General features: G+C 44.8%; 1 protein-coding gene across 2 annotated transcripts in view; it reads right to left on the bottom strand.

The window, feature by feature from the left end:
* Positions 1-26257, bottom strand: part of GALNT14 (polypeptide N-acetylgalactosaminyltransferase 14) — a 300759-nt gene extending 274502 nt beyond the window's left edge. Inside the window, exon 1 of one of the 2 annotated variants that reach the window (XM_077340970.1) lies at positions 25486-26257. In XM_077340970.1, the coding sequence (XP_077197085.1) occupies positions 25486-25611 (126 nt within the window). In that variant the 5' untranslated portion in view covers positions 25612-26257. The remainder of the gene's footprint in view (positions 1-25485) is intronic. The other variant, XM_077340978.1, reaches the window with a different exon arrangement.
* Between the last annotated feature and the right edge of the window lie 437 nt (positions 26258-26694).

The raw sequence follows: 26694 nt of genomic DNA, 5'->3' as shown, positions 1-26694 counted from the left end.
AACTCGACACCACAGCAACTTTTTAGCAAAGGACTGAGTAAAGAGCCAAACTGTTGTATAGGACACATCCCTTCCACATATGGCTTGGGTGTGTCCAGTCATTTTTTTTTTTTCTGGGAAGAATTTACTAGTCATATAAATTTTTTTTGTTATACTATTCTTCAATTTTGAGGATTTTTCTGTACTTTTAAAACCATTTACCCATCTCTTGGAGGTTAACTGACAGTCAATGGAAATGGATCCTCCACACCATTACTACTACAAATGGCCATAAACCAATTAATGAGCAAAAATTTGGAACTGATGTTCAGGGAAGACATCTTCCCCAAACATTTACCAGATTTTTGTCTGGTTCAGCTGTTCAGGCCACTTAAACCTAACAACTAAGCAGTGTGGGTCCACAAGTAATCTGTTAGGTTCAAATTGCTGCTACCTATTTCAGCCCAACCGCTGACAGATGTATCCACCTTGCTGTTAGGCTGAAACAGCTGTTAGCTATTTCACTGTAGGTATTGATCCCCCAAGCATACAAGTAGGAAGCAAAATGTAATAGACTGGGCAAGGATTCTGGGGGTTTTTTTGGGGGGGGGCAACTTCTGGGCATGAAATGGGGTCACCATGGGAAGGCAGGTAATTGTGAGTTTCTTGCATTGTTCAGGGGATTAGAGTAGATGACCCTGGAGGTCCCTTCCAACTTCATGATTTTATGTAATGGTGGAATGACTGCCAGCCATTTTGGCCTAAAAGCTGATGGGTATACCTCCTCCGCTCTTAGATTTAAATGGCTGCAAGCCATTGCACCTAACTGCCAAATGGCTGCCAGCCATTTAAACCTAACAATGGGACAGATCCATTAGACATTAGGTTTAAATGACTGTGAGCCATTAAACTCATCTGGTTCATTCCCCATCTTCAAAGAAGGGGGAAATGAATAAATTGCTAGCCACTTACAGGCACTTTCCCCCTTTCTCCTAATCATGGCAAGGAAGTGGCCAGCCTGAATTGAAATGTTTAGGTTCATGCCCATCCCTACTTACTACAGCTAAACAATCCACATTACAACACTAGAAAGATAAAAGTCAATCCCTGGTAAATCAATAGATCAAAGACCATTTGAACATATCAGCCCCCCCCCCCCACGCTAGGCAGCGCTTATGCCATCTATCATCTATGGCTCCCTCTTCCCACTTCCTATACAGGATGTTCTATTAGATAATTTATTGGGGGGGGGGGCTGAGTTCTACTTCCTTGTTCTTGTTTCTTGTATAAATTTTATGTCCTTGTATTGTTTTAATGGGGGTTTTAGTATGGACAACCAGTACTCTGCCACGAGCCGGTTTTAAGAGTGGCGAGAAATAAATTTTAATAATATGAATTAATAAACCAAATATCAGGGTCCTATTTTAAAAAGACTAGGTGTCCCATTTTAAAAAGGGCAGGTAACACTTTTCCCTAAGGGATCCTATTGCTTATTATAAGAAGCAATGCACTCGGTCTAAAAACCCTTATGCCATTTCATAGCCAATCTATTGGCAATTAGATGTAGCATTGCCTTTCAGCCTGGAAAAAATCCATACATCCAGCGCAGCACAAAACAGCAAATCCAGGCTTGTCTTCAAAAATCTTTGCAAGTAAGTACCCAAGTTCTTCAAATGTGAAATGTGTTTTTGGCCTGGCAGTATGCATTGCTTTTTGAAAAACCCTGTAGGACGCCCATATTCATGCCCCTCCTCTGTTAGTTTCACTTTCTTTCCTGGTAGAAGAAAGATTTTTTAGAAGTGCTGAAACAAAGTGCTGCAGCTGGAAAGATCTTTTTTTTTAACCTCCTGCAGTAGGGCAATGTAGCATTTGGTGCAATAAAACCAATTACAGGGCTGTAGCTGCTGCACAATGAATGGGAGGGGGAGGCAGAAATATTGTGCATGAGCTGTAGTTTATAGTGCAAGGGGAATTACACATAAGGTGCAGTGCATTGAGTATTAATTGAAACAGATTAAGTAGAAAATATCCCCAAAGTGTTGTTTACTTCTGCAGGCTTTTCTTGTCTAAGAAGATGACGGAGGTGAGGGAAGTGACAACCAGATGCTGCTTTGGAGGATTTGCAATCAATCCTATTCCCATGCCTTGCAAAAGCCTACTTTCTCCCTCTTTCCACTCTCTTGCAGCTAAGTGCTTGCATTTTGCTAGCAGCACTTAACACATTTGCTTACTAAGCGGCAATTAAATAGATTTTTTCCCCTCCCAAACCATGCCACTTTGGGTTCAGGAGCTGCTACAGGAATCTTAACAGGAAATCACTAAGCACATAAGCTCTTCAAGAGATAGAGCAGGGCTTGTTTGAAGGTCATGGTATGGCCATGGTGTGCCATAGTGTGTCATGTTGTGTGGCCTCACATCTATCATCTCAGAGACATCTTCCCCGTCTGCCTAATTCCATGCAAGGAAGATGCCGTGGTATGTTCAGCCATGTCATTTCATGTCACAGAAGGCCCTTGTAAGGACAGAAAGGCAGTATATACCTTCTGTAAAATAAATAAATATAAAATTCCTCAAAAAGGAGAGACAACTGGTACTCCTGCAAATGTTGTCATTAACATGGCACACAGCCACTAATCCACTATCATGCTAAACTGAAAAGAATTTGAAATGGGCTCTCTTTGGGACAAAGCACAGCCTGGAAAGGGGCCCTAGCTTGGTAGTCACCTAAAATAAGTACTGTATGACAAACCTCCCCTCTCTTAACTCATGATTGTGACATCTTGTGTCTTTCTCCCCACACCACCACCCCAGCACTGAGTTTAAGCATTCAGTGAACAGAGTAACAGGCACTGGGTTCAAATTCCTGCTCAGAAGTGAAGCTCATTGAGTGACTTTGATTCAGTTACTCTCTCTCTCAGCATAATGTACTTGACAGGGCAGTTGTGAAGACAGCATAAGTATTAGCTGGAGGGGGGAAACCTTGATAGTGACATATAAGCCATACCAAAGAACAGGCAGAAGAAGGGCCCTTAAACCCTCACTGTCCACTCACAGTCCTTTAGTCTGAGCACTAGTTACAAAATATTCCTTGAACCAAGTCAAGTGCTTTTAGTTTGGCTGTTCCAACAGGATTTAATGTCCATTGCAAAATGCCTGCGCATTATTAAACTTCCTCCCTCAGGGCAGATAAAGATAGAAAGGAACAAGGGGGGGGGCAGCACACTGGCAAGCAACACCTCTCCTGCTTCCATTTCCTTCAATCATCGTTTTGGATAGATATAATTTTAATCCAGCAGCATCATGTAGTTTTGAATGGAGACGGCAGAGTTTGAGATGTTTTCCGGCCTTTTAATATCATTGCTGAAAACCAAACCGCTCTTCTCCCACTCGGTTTCTCCTGAAGGTGCCAAATGAACAGGAAGCTCCAGCTGCTACCAAGATTTACAGGGGCTCATCTGAGCAACCTGCTGTTTTCTCCCCTCCCCTTAATCCCCCGCCCTTACAAGTGCAAAACAATGTCTGGTCCCTGAACACCCTATGCTCATCGCTTCATAACACAGATAGGCCTTGTTCAATCAATATTTATGCCCCTATCACTCACAGCTGCAACATGAAGCCATAATGAAGCATAATGGGGTAAAATTCATTCCTTGTAATTACCAATGAAAAATTAACAGAGTTTTCATTTATAGCCTATTGTTTTTCAGATATCGCCAAAGAGATAGCTGATGCAGAGTCAATAGATTAATTAAACAACCCTGGGTAATGCAGGCTATACACAATTTGTCTTGAGTTTTTCATTATCCCAGCTGACAGAGTTGCTTTGACCAAACTGATAGCCAAATGGGCTTCTTTGGGGGTCTGACCACAAAAATCAACAAAAAACATTTCCAGTGCCTTTTACAGAGCACAGAATCAGGCCTCAACCAGCAAGAATAGGCAGCCAAATTAATTAATGCACCAAGGAATTAATTTTCAGAGCCTATACCGTTGGTTTAATCTATGTTAAATGCCTATGCTCGACTGGTTGCTACAAAAACTACAGCAACTGAAATAAGTAAAAACACCATCAGCCAGCTTCTGCTAACATTACAGAAAGGTCTGTGCTGGTATATGAAGCAAAGATAATAACCTCTCTCGTTTTTCAGAAAACAAGCAAAATCAGTACACAAGCATATGTATAAATTACTATGCTCTGACTTGAAAAGCCTAGTTCAGAGCAAGCCCAATCTCCCTCCAAAGAAATAGCCAGCATCTTTTGAAAGATCAGTTCAATTCTAACATAACCAGAAAATCAGCTTAGTCTTTAGGTCCAGCTTAATGAGGAGCTGGAGTAAGGTGTGAGAAGGGAGAAACTTTGACCTTTCCTTCTCATCCTTTTTTACTTTTCTCCTACTGCAGAAAACTCATAGCACACATATATAATTTCCTCAGAAGGAGATGTGGACAAGAGATGCCCCACACCTACATTTCTCACTGCTATTTAAAAAAAAATACAAAAAATAGCCATTGGCAACATCACTTCTGGGAAAAACCTAGAAAGGCCATCAATCCTCTCTAGGAATCGCAGGAAAATCTATGGAAAACCCAGAAGTGATATCACAATGTCACCAACAGCAGTCCCTCCATGTCCCTACCCCCCATCCATCTATCACTGATTGCCAAGCAATGTCTGGCTATTCTAGATATGGAGGTCACAACCATTCCCCTCATAGTGTCAGATGAAAACCACCCTGGTAACAACCCATACATAATTCATAAATCATGCCAATGTAACTAATCACACCCCCAATCAATTCAAGAGATACTATCACCCCATAGACAATGTTGACTTAGCACACAATTAAATACACCTAACACACAACTAACAATTGGACTGGGCAATCTGTGAGAAGCCTTAATTGGCGATCAGGGCCACCTTCCAGAAACAAACATCATACAAGAGATCACAACCTACACCTAATTAATAACTGGACTGGAGATGCCCTGAGATACCTAACTAGGGCCATCCCTAAGAAACACATAAATCAATCAATCAAGCCAAAAACCAATCACACACCAAGCAGGAAACCAGGGCCAGAAAAAGCCCTAGCTAATAAGAGAAGAAAGCAAGACACCCAATAAGATCCAACTGAGACCCATAAGAAGGTAAAGTGGTTGAATATGAAAGCAACCAACCAAATGTGGATGCCCCATATACATCAGGTATAATTTGAGGAAGATACCAAAAGAAGGCCCAAGAGGGGTCCGAGATTCCAATAATAAGGGGAAGAGGCAGAGACAGCAGTGGGAGGAGGTGAGACAAGGTAAGGGATCGAAGATACAGACACGTTCAGACCCCTTCCAACCTCCACCCCATCCCTCAGGTTACTAGGGGGGGAGGCAAATGTGAATAAACTGCCTTTAGCACTGATGCTGAACATCGCAAGGCTGATTAACAACAAAGCTATACCTTGCAAATTTACTTTGCAGAAAATAGAGTAGACCTGGCATGCGTGACAGAAACCTGAGTCAGGGAAGGTGAGACAGTTGCTCTTAAAGAGCTTATCCCTGCCGGGTTTTCTGTTTTCCATCAGTCTTGTACTGTAGGATGGGGAGGAAGGGTGGCAATCCTAATCTGAGAGGTTTTCTCCTTCAGAGCTCTCCCTGTGCCATCAACCCTAGGAACTGAATGTGTAGGACTCAGATGAGACTCAGCCGAGAGTATGGCCATCTGACTGGTGTACTGCACACCTAATGAACCTCCAGATGCCCTGCCAACCCTGCTGGCGGCCTGGACTCAAAAATCAGGTGGCGGCCTGGACTCAAAAATTCCCTAGAATTCTAATTCAGTGAGACTTTTACATCCATGCTGAGCCACCACCCCCTAGAAATGGATGGATCTAGTGTCAGCCATGGTGATGCTAAGGTTCTCGGAATTTGTTATTGGTCCCACCCATCAGGCATGCCACATCCTGGACCTGTTTTTCGGTGCAGGGTTGAAAGTGGATCTGGTCTCGGCTAATGCTGTGCCATTGTCGAACTGCTATGCCCTGAAGGCTCAACTAAGGCTGCCACATCTTCCTCAGTTGGGCACCAAGCAGATTTTAGCTCGCCCAGCAGATTTTAGCTTGCCCACAGAGACTTATGGATCCAATTGGATTCCTGAATGCTCTGCGGCACCCAATGTCTCCTGGAACTTCTCTAAATAGTCTGGTCAGTGACTGGCATGACAGAATACTGGCTGCCATCAATGAGATAGCTTGGTATACTGAAGAGTTTCATGAGAAAAACGAGAACTGAGATGACTAGAGTGAGTTTGAAGGAAGACTTGTGACAAAGCCTCGAGAACATCTTATAGAATGCATTTGAGAGCCTACGAGATAGCAGGGAGGTCAGTAAAATGCAAATTTTACTTGACTGCCATCGCATCTGGTAACTCCCACCCAGCACAATTACTTAGGATAGTTCCTAGTTTCTCACTGCCCTGGAAGAAGAGCACCAAAATAATCACCAATCATCAGCTGTGAGGCATTTAGCAGACAAAATCTTGGCACTCCGCCACGTCCTCCCTCCAACCTTAGATACAGAAAGGGAACTAGAGGCCCTTGGCTGTCTTTGGAGAAAACACTGAATAATTTCAGACGATTCACACTGACTGAAGTGGACAGGATGCTAACGGCAGCAAAACCAATCACATGCCCTCTAGACCCATGTCCATTGTGGCTGCTAAAGATAACTGATATAAGAATACTGTCTCCCTCAGGGAGGTAATCAACCTTTCCCTCTTAACGGGAGAATTCCCAGAAGGATTGGGGCTCCCCAGTACTAGGCAGTGTTGAGACCATGTGTTATTTACGGCCCCACTCCCTTTATTAGATGTTTTATTGGTGAGATGGGAGACTGAATAATACCACCATATTTGTTCTGGGTTTTTTTTGTTGTATGATTTTCTATGTCCTTGGATTGTTTTAATAGGGTTTTATTGGGGTTTTAGCATGGGCAACTTGTAACCTGCCCCAAGCCAGTCTTCAGGATGGCGGGAAATAAATTTTATTAATGGTAACGGTAACGGTAATGGTAATGGTAATTTTAAAAGAGCCAATAATTCTCCTGTTGCTCAAAAAATATATTTGGACCCGCAATAGCCCAACAATTATCATCCCATCGCACACTTAGTGTTTCTGGGAACGATGCTTGAAAGGGCTGTCACAGACCAACTGTCTGCATTCTAGCTCACTGCTTTGCCAATGTCAGGATGTCAAGTTTACAGAAAATGTCTGTAGATGCCCCCAATCTACACATTAAATACCTTCAGATTTGGCAATGTTGAGAATTAGATATACTGACATGCAGAAATAAGCAAATGAATCTTTTCATGGCATGGAGCAAAATGACGTCACCTGATAATTGCTGCAGGTCAAATGGATATTAAAGACACAACAAGAAGGACCAATTTAAAAGTCAGCAACCCTTAAGAAAAGAAGCCAGTGGTTTGGGGCAACCACAGGGACTAAGCACAACACAAAGGTTATTGATTTATCAGCCTTTGACCATCGAAGCTTCAAGGCTTTCAGGCTTCAAGGAGCCCCAGAAGTGATGTCGGCTGGCCACACATCCCCCTGGAAGCAGCATGTCACCAGAAGTAACTTCACCACCTGAGTTTGTGACAGGCTTGAAGAGACAGGAGGTAGTTTAAGGTAGGAATATGGTTGCAGGCTCCTCTCCCTCCCAGAAGCAGAAACCACAAAAGGCCTCACTCACACAGGAGGTGGGGAGGGCAAACAATGGAAGTGCCCAGTTTCCTAGCTTGTGGTTGAGTCCACTGGCAGAAAGGGGGTCCCCCGGGGGCCCTCAGTCCCCTGGTTGGGAATCTCTGATCTAAGGTATACAGCTGTGAAGAGAGGGAAAATACCTGTTTTCTTTTCCTGGCAGCTGGTCAAAAAGCCAAAAATATGGCCTGAACTCTTTTTCCCATTTGGCTTTTCAAAAATCCATCACCATGTAAGGCCAAAGGAAGTAAGCCACAAGTCAAATGTAAGTTCACAAGGCAAGAGGACAGGACAGAAAGAGTCCATATTCTTTAGTCTACAGCATCTGATTACGAAATGTCATGCACATTTTGGGAGTTGTTGCTTGGACAAATCCTCCTGCCTCCCCCCAGAATAGACTTCATCTCCGTTCTGAGACTCAGCTGCAACAGCAAAAAGCTACGAAAAGCAAATTGCAGTGGACCCTGTGGAAACTCCTGCTGAGGCCTCTATGAGCTTTGCTCTTAGCAGTTTCCTTGGCAGTGGGCCCAGCAGAACCCATTGTCACAAATTAGCATTTTGGGGGGATAACAGGAATGAAAATAACTCCTCCTATTCTCAATACGGTAAATATATTTATTTTGAGAGTAGATATTTAACAATCTTTGATGTAGCAGTTATGCACCTGGGCCACAAAATTTATCCAGGATACCCGGCCTGACCAAGACAATGCTACCATTCTGAAGTTTCTCTGCTCTACTCCGCCTCTGACCATTATCTGCTTTCGCTTTTGCCTTGAAAGTGCTGAGCAGCAAAGCAATTCAATTCCAGGCACATACACGCCACACAAGGTTATGGGTCACATACCTACGGAACAAGGCCATTTCTCCACTACTTTGGTAAGGTCAGAAAGCCAGCACATGGAAAGCAGCATCACATAAGATTTGCTACAAGACGAAAACTGTGTAGTGGGACTCTTTAAGAGTTCATCACTCTGGTCACACATGAGCTTTTTAGCACTTCAGAAAGCACCAAACCTGCTTACAAAATAGTTAAAAGACTGGAATGGACTCTCAGCAGAGAGTAAGATTTTTCATGCAGCTCTGAAAAGACCAGCTGTTCTATGCTGGTTCTTTGGCTGGCTGATCAGCTGGCTAGATCGGTGTGCCAAGCTTGAGGTTTGCCCAAGTTAGGCTGGTCTGACCTAGCACAGAGTTCTCGTTGTGTTGGCTGAGAGCCAACCATGGGCTCTTATAAAGTCAGGCAAGGCAAATTATGTGGGATTTTGCCTGTACTGTCTAACGATCCAATGTTAATTCTTAGCGCACTGAGATTATGGTATGATGTGTCTATGTAATTCCACTTTAAGACAGTTCCATCTTCTTTGTGGCAGCTGCTCTACTGTGGACAGGGCAGGTTGCTGCTTCCCACCAGTCTGCTCTGTCCTCTTTACAGCTGCTGCTCCACTAAGGATGGAGAAGAGAAAGTAGGAATGCTTCATTCAGCTCACCATCTATTCACTGGACATGAACAGGGAGCCAGCTGCCCATCGATAAGTTTGCAGTTCACGAGCAGTTCAAGTCTGTCAGGCAGCTTTTAAAGTATTCAAGGCAAAACACCTGGCAATGTTTCATATACACACATTCTCACAGTCCCCAGTGGCATTCCTAGGTACCCCTGCCTTCAGAGGCCTGTTGTTATTGTATGCCTCTCAGCAACTAAATAATATAAATAAACCATGAGCAAATCAGTCAGTCAGCCAAAGTGGTATTTATTTATTTACTTCACTCCTAAAACCCCACCATTCTGCCCAATGGAAGAAGTGGCTGACATCATGTCACACTCCTGTATCTTATCCTCATAAGAACCTTGACAGGTAGGGGAAGCTGACAGTATAGACTGGGGTTCAAGGTCACTCAACAAGCTTCCATGGCAGAGAGCACATCTGAACCTGGATCTCCCAGAATCTAATCCAAACCTAAACATCACATCATAGTAGCCAGGCAAACATTAAAAAATGCATACCATTATTAGATGTTCATATAAATTTGCTTTAACAATGTTATTTCACATGTGCGCATATTCATGCAGCCTTATGGGAGGCCAAGGTCTCCCCTCGCATCATTTAGTTAGCAGATCTGATCAACCATGCCACTAGGAAGAGCCACTCTTGTAATGTGTGATCGTAGTTGCCACCGAGTGGCTGAGTAGCATATACTTTGCTGAACAGTCAGACTAGCTGTGCTCTTGGAGAAAGTGTGGATAGTGTAGGCTTCATTCCAAGACGGTTGGTTGCCTAGCTGAACTGTATGACTACAATGTATATATGACTACTGAGCATGCTTGTCACAAAACACATGGCATCTCTGAGGGAATGCTAACTTGCTCCTGTTAACAATTGCGGCAGCCGGTGTTGCAGCACTTGCAGGCGGCCCACAGGCGGCCATCAGTCCCCAACAACTGCCCCGCATTGCCAAATGGTGCAGTGGTTAGGAGGGGCACCTTCTAGTCTGGCGAGCCGGGTTTGATTCCCCGCTCCCCCACATACAGTCTGCTGGGTGACCTTGGGCTCATCACAGCCTTGGGCTCATGAAGCCGTTCTGACCGAGCAGTGATATCAGGGCTCTCTCAGCCTCACCCACCTCACAGGGTGTCTGTTGTGGGGAGAGGAAAGGGAAGGCGACTGTAAGCCACTTTGAGCCTCCTTCGGGGAGAGGAAAGCGGAATATAAGAGCCAACTCTTTTTCTTCAACTGTTGACACCACTCTTGTTCCTGAACCAGGCAACAAAATAAAGGAGGTCCAAGATCTGTAGCTTGAAGTTTAATGGCTGAGGTTACTGTTGATTTATTTACAAGCTGCAAGGAAGTACATCAGCCCCTAGGGGGTAAAGTACATCAGCCCCTAGGAGGTAACATATAGGGCACGTGTGAAAAACCTGCAAGACATCCAGCTTAATACAAGGTATATCAGGGCCTCAGTAAAAGTCATTTTGCAACCTACAAACAGTGATATCAACCTCACCTTTTGGCCAAAATTTCCATAGCAGTTTACTAGCTAAAAATCCAACAATAATGCAATGCAATAACAGTGCAAACATTTCTATAATTTTTAAATTGAAAACCAGTACCAAATTAAAATGTTCAAGGATTGACAGCTTGTGGGGCTACAGGGCCAGGTTTGGTGGGTCATAAATTATGGAGGCCTGATAGTAAAGGGAAGAAACCAAAAGACACGATGGAATGACGTGGATGTCCTCTGTCGTTGTAGAAAATTGGCTCTGATGAGTCCAAGGGCTATAAATACATCATGCCAATGATACACTGATTTTGGATTTGGTTGCATACAGTTCTTTTTGTGGCAAATACTGACAACGCTTTGCAACTTCTAAGAAGCTCTATATAAGTTCATCTGCCACTGCAGCTGAACATTAGTAATTCTTCTTTCAACTTAAGTAGGACTAACATGATAGCCAGAGGACATGGTGAGTACATTGCTCTCTTCAAATTCACTTCTTTAAAAATAACATCCACAAAGAGGCATTGCTCTTTTAGGAAACAGTAAACAATGTTTGTTTCCATGCTCCTTAGCCTGGATTAGTAAAACACTGCTTAAGCTAGTCATGCTTTTCATGTGCAACAGGCAAGCTATACCAGGCCACAAAACAGCATCCACCCTCGAGATACGGATGTTCATGCTCCTTCTGTTTAGATCTAGAGTAGACGCACCATGAAATGAGGCCTACATCATTCACTGTCTCAAGGGGAGGACCCATGACTGTGAAGTCAGGCACCCAGCAACCCAGAAGACAATTTGGGGCTGGCCTTCTCCCGTTTCCTGTTATGTTTCAGCCCCTAGCACTTAACAAAGGAAGAGATTACAAGACAAGAGAAGGAGCAGCTTCCTTTTTCCTGTCTCTACAACCTCAAGTGGAACCTTCACACTCCGTTGACCACAAACGGAGGGCAAGATTGCATCCCTTGGCATTTTTAAATAATAATTACAGCCTCTTATTTATTTATAAAATTTTTATACTGCCCTCCCTCGAGGCTCAAGGTGTTTAACATGGAACATAAACAATACATGGACTTTTGTTTCTTCATAACATAACAGACTGTAACAATAATAACAATAACAATAGCAACCATAACTGAAAGTAACAGTCTAATTCATAACAGTTCAAACAGGTCCATGGTTCAGGTGTATGGGTTCTTGGGAGAGAGGTTCGGGGGCCCTGCAGATGTTACTGATTCCGGTTGACCTCAACCAAATGCCTGGTGGAAAAGGTGAACATTGCATGGATCACTATGACTAGACATTCCAGGGCCAAGTAGGGCACTAGTGGCTTGGCTTGGCGGAGATGGTGACATGCCAGCCATGCTACCTTTGTGACCTACTTCTTCTCATATGAAGTATCCAAATTTCTGAATCAGGGCTTCATTCAGGCTTAGAACTCCAGTTTAAGAAGGGAAAAGCTAACCCTAGGTAACCTAGACATCTGGAATATCATGTCATACATACTGAGATGCCAGCCATGCTACCTTTGTGACCTGGGCTTCCATTGTGAGGAATGTCATTTTAGATTGATTTACTGGGCTTCCACATGCACCTCTTCTCATATGAAGTATCCAAATTTCTGAATCAGGCTTAAGGAGGGAAAAGCTAACCCTAGATAACCTAGACATCTGGAATATCATGTCATACATACTGAGATCCAAAAAATCTCTGGGTGAGAAGGAAGTGGGCAAGAACACATGCAATTCCAGCAACATGTTTGTACAGATGGTGGTTTAATGTCAGTTGAAAATTATGTTCAAAAGAAGCCTATGAAGTCATCTGTACTTTCTCATTAGATACATTCCCCTGTATTTTGCAGAATGAAGCCAATAAGAAGGTCCTGAAAAACAACTTGTAAGTATAACAGCTACTAAATGCCTAGTAGTTCAGGCCCTCAAAAATTTCTCCTAACACATAAAACAGCCTTTCTCCACTTTGTTACTATTGAGAACCTCCTGAAACATTCTTCAGGCTTCCAGAACCCCAGAAGTGGCACGATCATGCAGAATATGGCTGGGAAGCATAGATGTGTCCATGCCCACATGGGGCCCCTCTCCTTCCCATCCCCTCCAGGCCCATAAGTGACCACTGGGGAGGGTGATCAACATGACCATATATGGTCATAAAAAGGTAAAGGTATCTCCTGTGCAAGCACCGGGTCATGTCTGACCCTTGGGGTGACGCCCTCTAGCGTTTTCATGGCAGGGTGGTTTGCCAGTGCCTTCCCCAGTCATTACCGTTTACCCCCCAGCAAGCTGGGTACTCATTTTACCGACCTTGAAAGGATGGAAGGCTGAGTCAACCTTGAGCCGGCTGCTGGGATTGAACTCCCAGCCTCATGGGGAGAGCTTTCAGACTGCATGTCTGCTGCCTTACCACTCTGCACCACAAGAGGCTCTTATATATGGTCATATGACCCATATGACCCATAATTAACTCACACCCATTCGGGAAACCCTTCCAGGGCTGTCAGGAAATCCTAGGATTTCACAAAACATGGTTGAGAAAGCCTAACCTAGAAAATGGAAGGATTTATGTAGGAGTGGCATCTAAAACTTTGCAGCTATCTTCTAAAAACTTGTGACGGGTATCTTACCAGTTCAGGGTTTTTTTTTCCCCCAGGCTTGCTATGATACAAAAATATATGGGCTGCAGAATACCAAAATCCTAGATGAACCAGTCATATTCCTACAGAAGCAGGTCCCTGTAAATACACCCAGGTGATAGGTCACCTACCAACCACAGGTTCCCTTCTGTCTACTTGCTGTTCTTGCAAAATGACCAGAAAGTAAGGGACTAATGTGCAGGTGGTCAAACCAGACACCTATAAAAATATGATCTGGTTACCCAAGAGCCCCGAGGCTACAAACATGAGCTAAATCTGTATGTGACATGAATATAGCTACCCACAAACCCAGTTTGCAGCCTCTGTCTTACTTATTATTCTATTTCTATTCTATTTCTATTCTATTCTATTATTCTATTTCTACCCGCCACCTCTCAAGGACTAATGGTGGTTTACATTAAAACGATATAACTCCTTAAAACCCCTTCTGCTTATTTCCTCTTTCCAGGGAGCAAGCACCCACCTACCGCCTCCGCCTAGGCTTTGGGAATTGGATTTGGCAGCTAAATGCTTCCTGAAGAGCCAATTGTGTACAGTCCTAATGCACTAATCTAGGAATTTACTTGTGATGAATCCAGCATATTATTTCCTCAACTAGCAGTAAAGCCTGTTGCATTCTGTAATACAATGGGTGCTAGCTCATGGTTTGTTGTGGGTTTAGTGCCTCACTTGGAAGCTGGCAACGCTAAGAGGAGGTCTCTCTGTACACAGCAGTTTTGACCCTAATCAGGTTTATGCACACCTAAGGAGTGTGGAATTCCCAAGCATAAACCTGCACTAATCTGGCAACCTTACCTCCTCTCAGCAATGTTTTCTTGACCAGAAATAAAGTCAGCGGTGCTAGATGGCTGCGGGGGCATTATGCACTTTTGAGGCCCCACTTCCAAACCTCAAGGGATATTTTTAGAGACAGCCAAATCCAGGTTGGGCCTGGAGATCTCCTAGAATTGCTGCTCATCTCCAGACTATAAAGATCAGCTCCCAGGCAAAAATGGCTGCTTTGGAGGGGTGACTCTGAAGCATTGTATCCAATTGAGGTTTAGGGATGCCAGCCTTCAGGTGCGGTCTAAGAATCCCCTGGAAGTACAGCTATTCTCCAGGCAGTAAGGCTGAAGGTAAAGCTCGCCCCCCCACATGTGCCCCTTCAAAAGGAATGCACGTGGCCACAGACACGCCTTGGCTAGCACAATCTGTTGCTTGGCTGGTGATGTCTGCCCTTCTGAAGCCTGAGGCCTACTGCAGGCAGCTGTAGTCCCTGTTGTTGTCCACAATGGCAAGTCCTTACCTAACAAAATTGGAACACCTAGTTCCCTCCCCCACTCCCCCCATAAAGCTAACTCCACTTGAAATTCTGGGCCACTTATGCCTTTGAGTTCATAGAACCTTCCTGGCAAATACTGATTTTTATTTACTAGGCTAAGCTTGAGGAAAGTCATTTCAGTTCCTATGTCTCTCCAGCCATTTACTTATTCACAATTTAGGGTTTCGGGCTGTAAATAATCTTTATTTAGATCTTCCTGCACTTTCCAGATTCGCAGGATCCAGGCTGGTCTACCCGTCTGTGCCCCAAAATACAAACAACTGCTTGGAAGGGCTGGCCAAAGCCAATAGCCCAGGAGGGACACACCCACATCACTTCACCCCAACCTCAGTCTGCAAGCCTCTACCATTGTCTCTAGTATCACTGTCCACCTCTAGACTATAACAATCAGCTCTGCAGGCAAAAATGGCTACTTTGGAGGGTGGACTCTGAGGCATTGTACCATTTTAAAGCCCTCCTCCAAACCTCCAAGAATATTTTTGCTGCACGATTTGACCCTTGCATAATGAAATTGGAGGCCATATTTCCATGTCTATTTCCTGGAGCAAGTCAGTCTCTCTTTCACACATGAGCCTTGACACTACATGCTCACATACATATTTATTTATATCATTTCTGTGTCCAAAAGGGATCACAAATTATACCAATAAACAATGAACCAAACTGACATTTGACTTAAATGGCCTAAATCGGATGTGGGAAAACCAAGACCCCCCCCTGCACACTCACTAGTGTAATGTGAGGATTAACCCTTAGGCAAGGGAGAAATTGATTGTTTTTCAGAGGGACAGAGAAATGTTAGTTGTGTGTGTGTGTGAGAGAGAGAGAGACAGAGAGAGAGAGACAGAGAGAGAGAGACAGAGAGAGAGACAGAGAACTGCAGACATGTTTGTTTAAAATACACTAGTCTCTCTTAGCTGCAGGGCACTCCTAACCCCCCCCCCCACACACACACCTAGAATAGTGGGCAAGAGGTGGGTAGCATTATTTAAAAGTTAAGTAGCACTTTTGTAGTAGTTTGAAATAAGCAAATGAAAGCTAACGCACTACCAGCTCAGCAGATCAGACACACAAGACTGCTATGGCGGTTACAGTCCCTCATAAGCTATCCAGCAGACAGAATTAATGTGGCCTCATGCTAATCCCCTGTCGACTAACTGGCTCACCTGATTAGGTGTGTGCTTGACCCTGGCAGCCAAACACACCATTCCAGTAGCTTCATTCCCCTCTGACAAATCTCAAGGATTCCAGAAGGATAAGGTAAGAAAGCTTTCCTGGCTGTACAATTAGGATTCAGTCCATCCTTCTGAAAAATGCAAGGGGCTCCAGCAATAACTGTCTGGACAACAGCATCAAACAGGCCAGGGAATTTTGTCCTACATAAACAACTGACCTAAGCAGATCTGAGTACCCTGAGGGGTAAGTAGAATAGGCTAGATTTTGTGGCACAGCAGTGTTTTGTTTTATTTAAATATTTATGTCCTGCCATTTTTGACCCAACCAGTCCTCCAGGCAGCTTGCAATGGTAGAAAATACAAGCTCATGCACACACACCATACAGGCTCTGATAATATTGGGTGAGAATATTGCGCAAAACAACACACTCAGCAAGCAGTCTGGTGTCCCACATGAGGCAGTGCTTGCTTGTGAGAGGCATAGCACAGCGGCAGGAGAATATAGTAAGAAACTTGCTGACTGGATGGCTAGAATTGGGTTTGTTTTTCTAAAAAAATATAACAGGTAAGTGAAACTGAAAAGAGTGAGGCCACAGAAATATTGAAGATGACGGATTAGGTAATTTGAGGAGAGACAGAAGCAGAGATTAAGGAAAGTCTCAGAGCCAAGAAGATTAGATTAAAAGTGGAAAAGAGGTGAGTCCAGGTTAAAAAAGGCAAACAAGTAAGCTTTTCTAATCTTCAGCTTCACCAGAACCCTAAACACAGAAGTCATATGAATAATCAAATAAGAACCAGTGGTGTTTGAGGGATCCCGAGAGTGCTGCTAAGAATTATTCTTCATTTAACAGTATTAGTACAAGGTGGAATAACATTAGTTGAACTGTGAATAATAATTTTAAAAAATACCTTTTGCATACAAGAGAGCCAACCTGGCTGACAGACATCTAAACATTCAATATATAACATAAAATAAACAGATTGCTCACAGAAGTTGTACCATTTTTGCTAGAGCCAAGTTGCTTGCAATTTACAAAGTATATCTGCCTGCAGAATCATAACCCTTAAACTGTAATGCAAGTGACTGCAGCCTCACTGAACTGGGAAAGACCACAGACATCCTGACTCAGTTCACCCAAACTGAGACCGAATTCATATTTGCAAGCAGGTTGAAACGCAGCTTCCAGGAGGCAGTTTCTCCCAGGAACTCATCTGTGTACTGCTTGCCCCCCTGAATATCAGCAATTTCAACTATACCATTGTGAGAAACTAAGAGTTGGGTTGGCATAGTGGCAAGCAAAATCTTATTGAGATTCAGGAGTAGGATGTTCAAGTTATTCAATAAACTATTCTAGCTTATACTGTACTCCTATCCCTATGTTCTATGTAAACCTCCCTTTAGCTGCGAGGGAGGGTGGTATATAAATATAAGAAATAATATAAATACGGTGGCATCATCAATTGGGTAATTCTTTACTATCCCAAGTATCTCACGGCCAAAGTCTTGGAGAGGTGAGCAGGGCCTTTTTGGCCTTGGCCCCAGCTTAGTAGAACGCTAGAGATCAGGACCCTATGAGGCCTTAAGGAGTCCTGCAGAGCCTGCAAAGACAGCTAGCTCTTCTACCAGGCCCCTGATGGGCCATCAAGAAGTTTGCAGCCTTACTACTGCAAACTGACAGATCTGCCCTCTAAACACCCCCCCCACACACACACACACACATATAGATACATACACACACCAGTTGGGGGCTACTGAAATGGAATGTTTTAAAGTCTACAAAATATATACCGTATTTGCCGACGTATAAGACGACCCCCCAACATTTCCACTCAAAATACAGTACTATGGGCCACTATGTCTATCCCAACTGAAGTGCACCCGGTGTATAGGACGACCCCCCCCCCCCCACACATGGAGGCATGTTTTCAGGGGGGAATTCATGTTGTTACTCGCCCTGAGTGTTCAAAAGGGGCAGAATATAAACGAAAGATTTATTTATTTTAAATTTGCTACACATATGCTAAGTATTTTTGTTACTTAAATGGAAGAAATTTCCAAGGGTAGCCAAGATGGTATTTATGCTTGGGTAATGCAAGTTGTCCTTACTAATATAGTATAATTAGCTCAGCCAAAAAGCTGCCCAAATAGCTGGGGTCGGTTTCTTCAGAGAATTCACAGTTCTTAAACCTAGGGAAAGCTGGCCAATGTTTTAACAGCAACAAACTACAAAATGAAAGAGGCCATTGCAAGACATGAAACTATTGCAGAAATTATGGAAACCTGCATACTTTGGTCTGAACCATACTTGCATGGACATGCATTCTCCACCTTTGTTGCATTTGCATCCCACACGCACAACTGTATCCTTGCAGTAGCCCTGTGAATTGGGTTAGGCTGAGAGTGACTGGCCCCAAGCGTTTGATGACAGGATGGGATAAGAATCCAGGTCCCTCCCCCCCCCCACACACACACACACGCACACACACAATTGTAGCCTGATATTTTGATCACCTCACAGTCTGTCCTGCATCGCTGCATCTCCTCACATCACTTCATTCAACCCTTTTCACACATCCAGCTGTCAGCCAACAAGCGTGGAGAAACAGGTGATCTGCCTGAATGTGTAAACCAGGCTTTGATGACTTGGGAGACTGGATGTGTCAACCAGCCCAGCCGAAAAACCTGGTGTGTGCAGATGACATCTGGCAATATGGAAGTTCTATCTGCGTGTTTGATCTGTGATTGTTCATTTACAGACACACTTCATCACTTGCAACAGACAAGATGAAAATGCACACATGAAATATGCTGATGCAACTTCTGCTGCTACTTCTTGGGATGGCAGGGCAAGCGTGAATGAAAAACGTGAGTTCTCACTAGCCATGACTGTTTTTCCAAAGGGTCCAGAAAAGTCAAGAAGAGTTGACACTGGGAAAAATCCTATAAATAACCAGGCTGCAACTCTGGGCCAACAATCCTGTTTGCCTCAGTGGAGCAGCCAAGGCCATTTTCACAGCAGTGATCAAGTGACAGGATCTGTCCTGAGTACAGCTGAGTGCCAGAAGCAGGGGATTTATTATCTATACAGGTTTCATTTGCAGAGCCTCGTCTGGCTTAAGTCTTCCTGGGTCAGAGTTTTAGTGGCCATAAACCAGCTAATCTGGCTATGTAACTGGTATTCTATTTTTGCTCCAGATCCCAAGGTCTCAACACAAGTGTGCCACCATGCAGTTGAAGTTGTGGTATTCGGGGTACAAAGTATTCAGTACAAACCAACAGTAGTGTACTCAGAAGGAGCAATAAATAATGGAACCAAAAAGTAGCCTTCAGTGATTTTGCCCACCACTGAGTTTCCAAACTGGATTTTTTTCTAGAACCTATAAATCTAAGCCTGTTAAGAAAAATGTGTTACTCAGTTCCCTGTTTACACACCTACCTACCTGCTAAATGTATTAACCCCAGTAGTTATTCTCCTTGCAGAGAACTATGCTGCCCAATCTTTCCTTCTGAGGTGCAGATTTATTAACCATGGTACAGCTACTTTAAAAAAAAGTCAGACTGGAATCCCACAAGAATCATTAACGGAAGCAACATAATGTTCTGTGCCAACAGGATGAGCACATAATTTATATTAATTGTAAAAAGTTTCCAAAAACTGAGAAACCAAATACATTTTTTTTTAAGCCGAAAAACTTTGATTCAATGGATCTCAAGGGAATGGAACTGTTTTGATGGAAAATTCTGAGTAAATGAAAGAGAAGCTATTTTAAGCAAGCAGGTTGATGGAGTTGACAGTATCATGGCCCGTGTATCTTAGAGGTTTAGGGCTCAATTGCGCATCTGTTGGAGGACGGGCTTGTTGATCTGACTGAGTGCTGAACCAGGCCTGTAATGAGTTCAGCAGGAAAGAGGAGATCAGGGGGAAGCTAAATCTCTAACTGTTCAGTGGATGTTCTAAGGGAACTGTAAAATGAAGAATCAATTCTAAAGCAAGTGTTAAAGGGGAAGAAAAAGGTTCATCTGAAGGATAATACAGTATATCATGCTCAACAAGCAAGTTTTATTTTACAGTTGCAAAGGGTGCATTTCTAACACATGCCTCTTTACACAAAGGGATTGCAATGGCAATGAAGGTGATTTTGTTCTAAAACCTTCTTGTCAGTGTCTCCTTCTCTAAAAAATATGGCCAGAATTGCATGTGCTAGCCCAGAGGATTTTTCTTTAGAGTTCTAAAACAATTCCATCTTTTCATTTCCCTAACCAAACAGTAAGTATAGTGGGCCAGACCCCGCAAAGACTGAGCAGATTTTCTAAATCGACTAAACCCGTTATTAAACACGATCTTCTGTTTTCAAGAGTGAGAGTGAGCAAGGAAATGCAAACATTTTGGATTAAATTTTCACACTTCATAAAACCATAAAGTGTAATCTAAAATTATGAGTTTCATGTCACTTATGCACTAAAAGTTGCTGCAACTGGCCTACAGAATGTAAAAAGAAGTCATAGTCAGGAATCTTTTCAAAAGCCAGCTTTCAACACCAGGAATTTTGATGGAGACTTAAGGCTCTGATCAGCATATCTTAATGGAACATTTCTAATTTATAATCAAGATCCGATTCCATGCATTACTTTCTGGACACAGAAAACTGCTTTATGCAGTGTCAGACCATTGTTCTGACAAGGTCAGCATTATGTACCCTGATCAGCAGCTGTTCTCTAGAGTCTCCGGCAACTCCCTTTCCCATCATCTTCCATTTGATCTTTTAACTGGAAATGCCAAGTATTGAACTGGAGAACTTCTGCACATTAAAGTAGATGCTCTACCACTGAGCCACTGTAAATCATAAACAAGCAATACACATTGATTCCCTTAATTACAATATGGGTGAACCCACACCCACTTTGCCTCTCCTTGGGCCATGCGAGGATAGGAAGAAACAGCTCAGCTGGAAATGCCCTCAACACAAGATAGTTCTGCATTTAAATGTCATTTGTATTACATTTTGGTTCATGTCAACTTCCTTGGGGGAGGTGCTTTTGTGTGGTTGAAAAATAAGATTAAAATATTGAGAATATGAGACATTTAATAAAGCGAATCACTAAACTAGTCTCTATTTTTCTGGGTGACATTCACTTAGGTCTCTAAGTGGATCTATACACTGGTGTACAAGGCATTTACATCACCGCCCCAAGACCTAACAGTGAGGGGTTTAATTAATTAATTGATTGATTAATGAATGTCCACACCAGGAAATCCAAGGCTGGGACAATTATGCAACATAATATCTAGTGATGTGGGGTACTGTCTGGGAAATGACTTTTTTTTAACTACTCACAGAAGCCCCAAATAATGTCACAAAAGTACTACATGAAGCACTTTCCTGTGGGTTCACCTGTGTCCATTTCACCTTGTCGTTTCGGAGTAATTCTTACAATATATATCTCACAGTGTGGAGCTAAGCCATGAAAATGATCCAACCAGGACAGACTTGGATCAGTTTCCAAAATAAAAGTTACAAAGGTGCCAGACCCATGACTATACACATGCTCAGTGTTCACACCAGGGGGGGTGGAGAGACAGTCCTACTACTCTCAGCCTCAGGCTGAGGGTCAGAATGCCTTGCTCTCCCCCTCTCTCTACCATTTAACAGCCCCTCATCCTTCCAAATAAATATTTAATTTAATCCTACCTCTGGGATATATCACCAAAAAAGAATTCCTACACACAGCAGCCATTTTTGTGTAAAAACCTGCATGACTTCTGACTGAAGCATGATCATATGCATGTACATATGTACATCTATGTACAAGTCAATGCAGCGTGCACATGCTGGTAACCAGCTTACCACAGCTGTGCTGGGAAGGGAACAGTGTAGGCAGATGTAAAAGATGTCAGCTCCCTTATCAAGACAAGAAAACCTTTCAATAGTCACAGCTTGTTCTACAGAGTGAAAATATCACAACTGCTAAAATCCTTTCTTCTACACAACTGTAAAAGGTACAGGAGCCCTACCCTTTTTTGCATCTATGGCCTGGATAGCACCTCATTCAGAGAGTCCAGGTGGCCAGAGCACTGGATTTTGACTAATGTGGTCTGGATACAAATCCCCACTCAGTTCAAAATGTTCACAGGGTGACCCTGAGCAAGCTGTTCTCTCTACCTCAGTGGTTCTTTTAAAGCAGAGGTAGTCAACCTGTGGTCCTCCAGATGTCCAACTATAATTCCCATGAGCCCCTGCCAGCATTTGCTGGCAGGGGCTCATGGGAATTGTAGTCCATGAACATCTGGAGGACCACAGGTTGACTACCTCTGTTTTAAAAGATGAAATGGGGCTGAGGTAGGAACCCCATGTACTCTTCAGAGATAAATGGCTGCATAGATACAGAAGTTGTTTGTAGCCCTGTCAGTCTAAAAGTAAAAGCCAAGAAGCAAAAAATACAATCCATGTAATTTAGTAAGGCATAACAATAGGCATAACAGTGTGCAGCTTTTGAGTTCATTAGAACTCTTTATCAGGTCAGAGGTTGCAAAATAAAAAAACAGAAGAAGAAAAGTTCATGATTTTAAAATCTTGTCTTGTCAGTATATATTGGGTCTTCTGTGAGGCAAAAAAGCATCAGGTTTCCAATTGCAAAAACCAAAGTAGTAACATTAATTAATTAATCATACAATAAACAACATTTAGTATCCCTAACTTCCCTTTTTACCCAGCTGCATGTGGCTAGCATGCTTTCTCTTTGTATAACTGTATAACACACTGTATAACTTTGTATAACTGTATAACACACTTTCTCTTTGTATAACTGTTGTCAACATCAGTATGAAAATTATATTTGAACTTGCTGGTGTACATTTCATACCAATACTTCATAACACAAGAACACTTCCATTAGGCACTTTTTTTGAAAATGCTATCCAGGAACAATCAATACAGGTATCTAGTTTAAAGAATGCCATGTGTATTTCAAGGCTCAAGGCAGCATATCTCTGTCTCAATCATTTTGACCAATAATAACCTAAATGTCCCACAGTAGGATAGCAAGCTTGCACAGTGCAGGAACTTCCCTGGAAAACGCACTGTGTATCATATAATGTGCACCCGGAGTCACATATGCACATCCATGCAAGGTTCTTGCCAGTGAGGGTAGCTGCACAATCCTATCCCAGGTTTGGCTCCTTGGTCACAGTAGAGCGTGACAAAATGTTGAAAACCAAACATCCTATTTTTGCAACTTTTGTTCAAACCAGAAAATTCAGAAGAGCACTCCTGTGACTTTCAATTGTAACACAGGATGAACTCCAACTGCATCATGTTCAATCTAACTGGAAGGATATAAGAGGCAATGGAAAGAACAGTTTGTCATGGCTGAAGCTGTAATAAAGGAGGGATCATGAAACAAGTTCTTTCAGGGCTTTGGCACATACAAAAAAAACCCCCACAAAAACAAACTTCAGCCTGCAACACTATAAATATTTGCCAGCACCTACTCTTTGCACAAGCCTCCTGCTTTGTACACTAAATGTATAAACAATTCATCTGGCTTTAAGTTCATGCCTCATGGTCACCCATGGGCTGGCCATCAAACTGAAAAGTTGAATCTGTGCCCCTTGTGATCAGCTCAGTGAGTGGGGTACGAAGTTCAATCGCATCAAAGGAACAGGCTCAAACCTGTTTGTTTTTTTTTAATCCACTACTGATAAAAAGTCCTCAGAAGAGACCCAGAAAGTGTCACCAGTTATACAGAATAGTTTTTTTAAGTTGCATTCACTAGTTTTAAAAAATCACAGGCTGACACTGTGGTGGCAGAGCATCTGCTTTGTCTGCAGAAGACTCAATTCAATCCTGGCTTCTCCAGTCAAAAGGCAAGTACTGTGGAAGACCTCTGCCAGACACTCCGAAGAACCACTGTCAGTCGCAGAGCAGACTGTCGGCTTTGATGCACTCGATGCCAAGGCAGCTTTGGGTGTGTGTTCTTGACACACCAATTTATACCAAAAAGAAAGTAAGCTGGAATATCCTTAATACAGTCCAGGTCAAGCTAAGCTTAAGTCATGACAGACTCGTTTAGGAGTAATGCCATTAAATGGGTTTGTATTAGACGGTAATAAATGCTGAGAGATGCACAGGAGACAAGGAACACACTCATCCCACCAGTCTGAACAGCATCAAGTTCATTAGACTGAAACATTTGTCATCAGAGAGTTTTCACACACAAAAGCATCTTTGAACCAGCCTGCCATTATTCCTATGCCCATACAAATGCTGTGAAAGGAGCCAAAACCAAAAGGGAGATTTTTAAAAACTGAACTCGTGTATGGGGAAGGGAAAGCTTTGACTTTTGAAAGCTCATACCCTGAAACTCTTGTTGGTCTCTGAGGTGCTACTGGACTCAAATCTAATCATTTGTAATGTGTCACTTGTGATCTTCACCCCCTTCCCCAAGACAGAAAACGGAAGAGCCAATCTGAAATCAAAGGTATGTTCTCACTCCAGAGAGCGTTAAATTCAAACTGCAGACCTGGGAAATGCAAAACCCAATTTAAACTTCACTCATTAACTATCCAAGGCACCAACAGGTGCGATTAGACTGAAGGCTTCGAAGGCTTTAAGGTCTTTTGCAGGTGACACATAAGGAAGTTTGTTTCTGCATTCCTCATCTCTGTATTTAAATGCAAAAGCCACACTGGATAAAAGTACCTGTCTTTGGAAAAGGACTCTCTTACCTATTCTGACCCGCTCAGTAACAGATTTGAGACGTGATTTCATTTCCAACTTTTACCAAAAGGCTTTCACATCACTAGCGAGAGCCAGTCTAAAGTTGAGAGGAAGGGAAATGCAGTCACTCCATATACACTTCAAACAAGTACTGCACTTCAAGGGAGGGAATGCACGCTTCTTGGACGAGGTTCCTGGCTGCCTCCCATCGCAAACACTCTTTATCTTGGCTTGTATGGTGCCAGAAGCATAGCTTGGGGTCCAATTCTGCAAGGGCGTGTGTATATTCGTCTGCCAGTTTCTCTACTCAGGCGAAGCTCCCCAGAAAGCCTGAACGTCAGCCAGACCATCCCGAGGAATAAGGCCACATTTCAACTTGGAAACTGCCACACACTGAGAGAAACAGAAGCCTGCAATTCACCACACGGGCATATAGCTACTTTAAGCGAAGCCTAGTCCGCCACGACGGTAAATGAAACGTATATTAAAAGAAGATACAGGGCGCGAGCTCCCTCAGAGCACGGTCCTGGAGGCGCGGGTGACAGCCGCCGCATGCGTGCCAGGCGCCCGGAATAAGCCGCCAGCGGCTGCGGTGGCTGTCGCCAGCCCCTCCGGCGCTTTCCCGCTCGGCTTCCGGGGCCCTCCGTCCCGCGTGGGGGAAAGCAGGGCGAGGAGGCGGCGCTCCGCTTCGCCGGAAAACTGTTGCGAAGAAGTTGGAGCCCCGGGAGCTCCACTTGAGCGAGAGGCTCCCCGGCAGGTGCTCGCCGCGCTCCCGCTCCGCGCCATCCCAACTAACCTGCCGGCCCTTGGCGCTTGGCGCAACCTCTCGCCCCCGCCCGCCCAAGCCGGACCGAAGGCGTCAGTGGGGCGAGCGGCTTACCTTGGGCGTCTGCCCTTCGGGGGCCCCCGCTTCCAACTTCCTCCTGGTCCCGAAGAAGAGGAGGAGCGCGGCGATCCACAGAATCCCCAGCACAGACAAAGCCAGCCGGCGGCTCAGGCGTCTCATCGTGCGGCGGCGGCGGCGGCCGCAGGGAGAGGAACGGGCGAGTCTTCCCCGACTTCAGGGCCGAGAGAAGCGGGAGGTCAAGCCGCGCTGGAGCCCAGAGGAGCGCGCTCGGCGGCGCCAGGAGTCCCAGCGAGCCCCCACGCGGGGCCGGTGGAGAGAGCCAGCCGCCCGGCAGCCCAGGAGGACGAGGGGGCGGGGGAGGCGCGGGGAGTCCCGGCCCGAAGAGGCGGAGGGGAGGGGCCGCGGAGGGGAGGGGCGGCTCTCCCTGCCCCGCGGGGAGGAGAAGCGGCGGCAGCGTCTCTCCTCGGAGAGAGGTTCCGCGGCGCAGCCGGCGGTTGTGTCGGTCCCTGGCGAGATCCAGCCGGCTGCGCCTTCTCTCCTGGCCGCTGAGCGGCGGCTTCCGATCCGGGGAAAAGAGGCAGCCCCTGCTAGGCGGGTGAGAGGCAGGCAGGCAGGCAGGCAGGCTGCGCCGTGTGCCCGGGTCAAGCCCGCCGCCGGAGAGAGCGCTTCTTAGGCGAGCTCTTCCCGCCCCTGTCTCGGGGCGCCGTTGCCGCCGCTCTCCGCTCGCTGCCAGGCCGAGAGCCGGAGGAGGCTCCGGCAGCGTCGGCAGCAAAGGGGGGCTTCGGTGCCCGCTTCGGACGCGGCGCCCGTTGGAGTCCCTGGCTGGCTGGCTGAGGCCGGCGGAGAAGCAACTTTGGAGCGTCTCGGAGTTCCACCGGGAAGGCGGCGGCGGCGGGTGGGGGGAGGGAGGGAGATCGACGAGCCCCGGGGGAGAAGAAAGGGCCGGCAGCCGGGCGGCTTCCTCTCCCGGGGCAAAGGCGGCTGTTTCCCGCACCTGCCCCCAATCCTGCGCGCCTTTCGCCCCGGAGGGCAATTGGGCTCGTGCCTGCGATTCCTACGAAAAGGGGGGGGGGGGCGAGCGAACTCAGCCCGACTTCGAAGAAGAAATGTGCCCGGGACTGCCTGCGCCCCGCCCCCTTTCTCTCCCCACAGTTCGTGACTGGCTGAGAAGGCAGCCCCGACCAAGAGCTTTAGCGCCAGAGCCTCCCTCCCTCTCTCCCTCCCGGGGGGGGGGAGGAGGGC

Source organism: Paroedura picta, chromosome 1, assembly GCF_049243985.1.
Source record: "Paroedura picta isolate Pp20150507F chromosome 1, Ppicta_v3.0, whole genome shotgun sequence".
Taxonomy (NCBI): domain Eukaryota; kingdom Metazoa; phylum Chordata; class Lepidosauria; order Squamata; family Gekkonidae; genus Paroedura; species Paroedura picta.
Note: the sequence above shows the minus strand (reverse complement) of the source record. Positions and strands in the feature narration are given on the sequence as shown.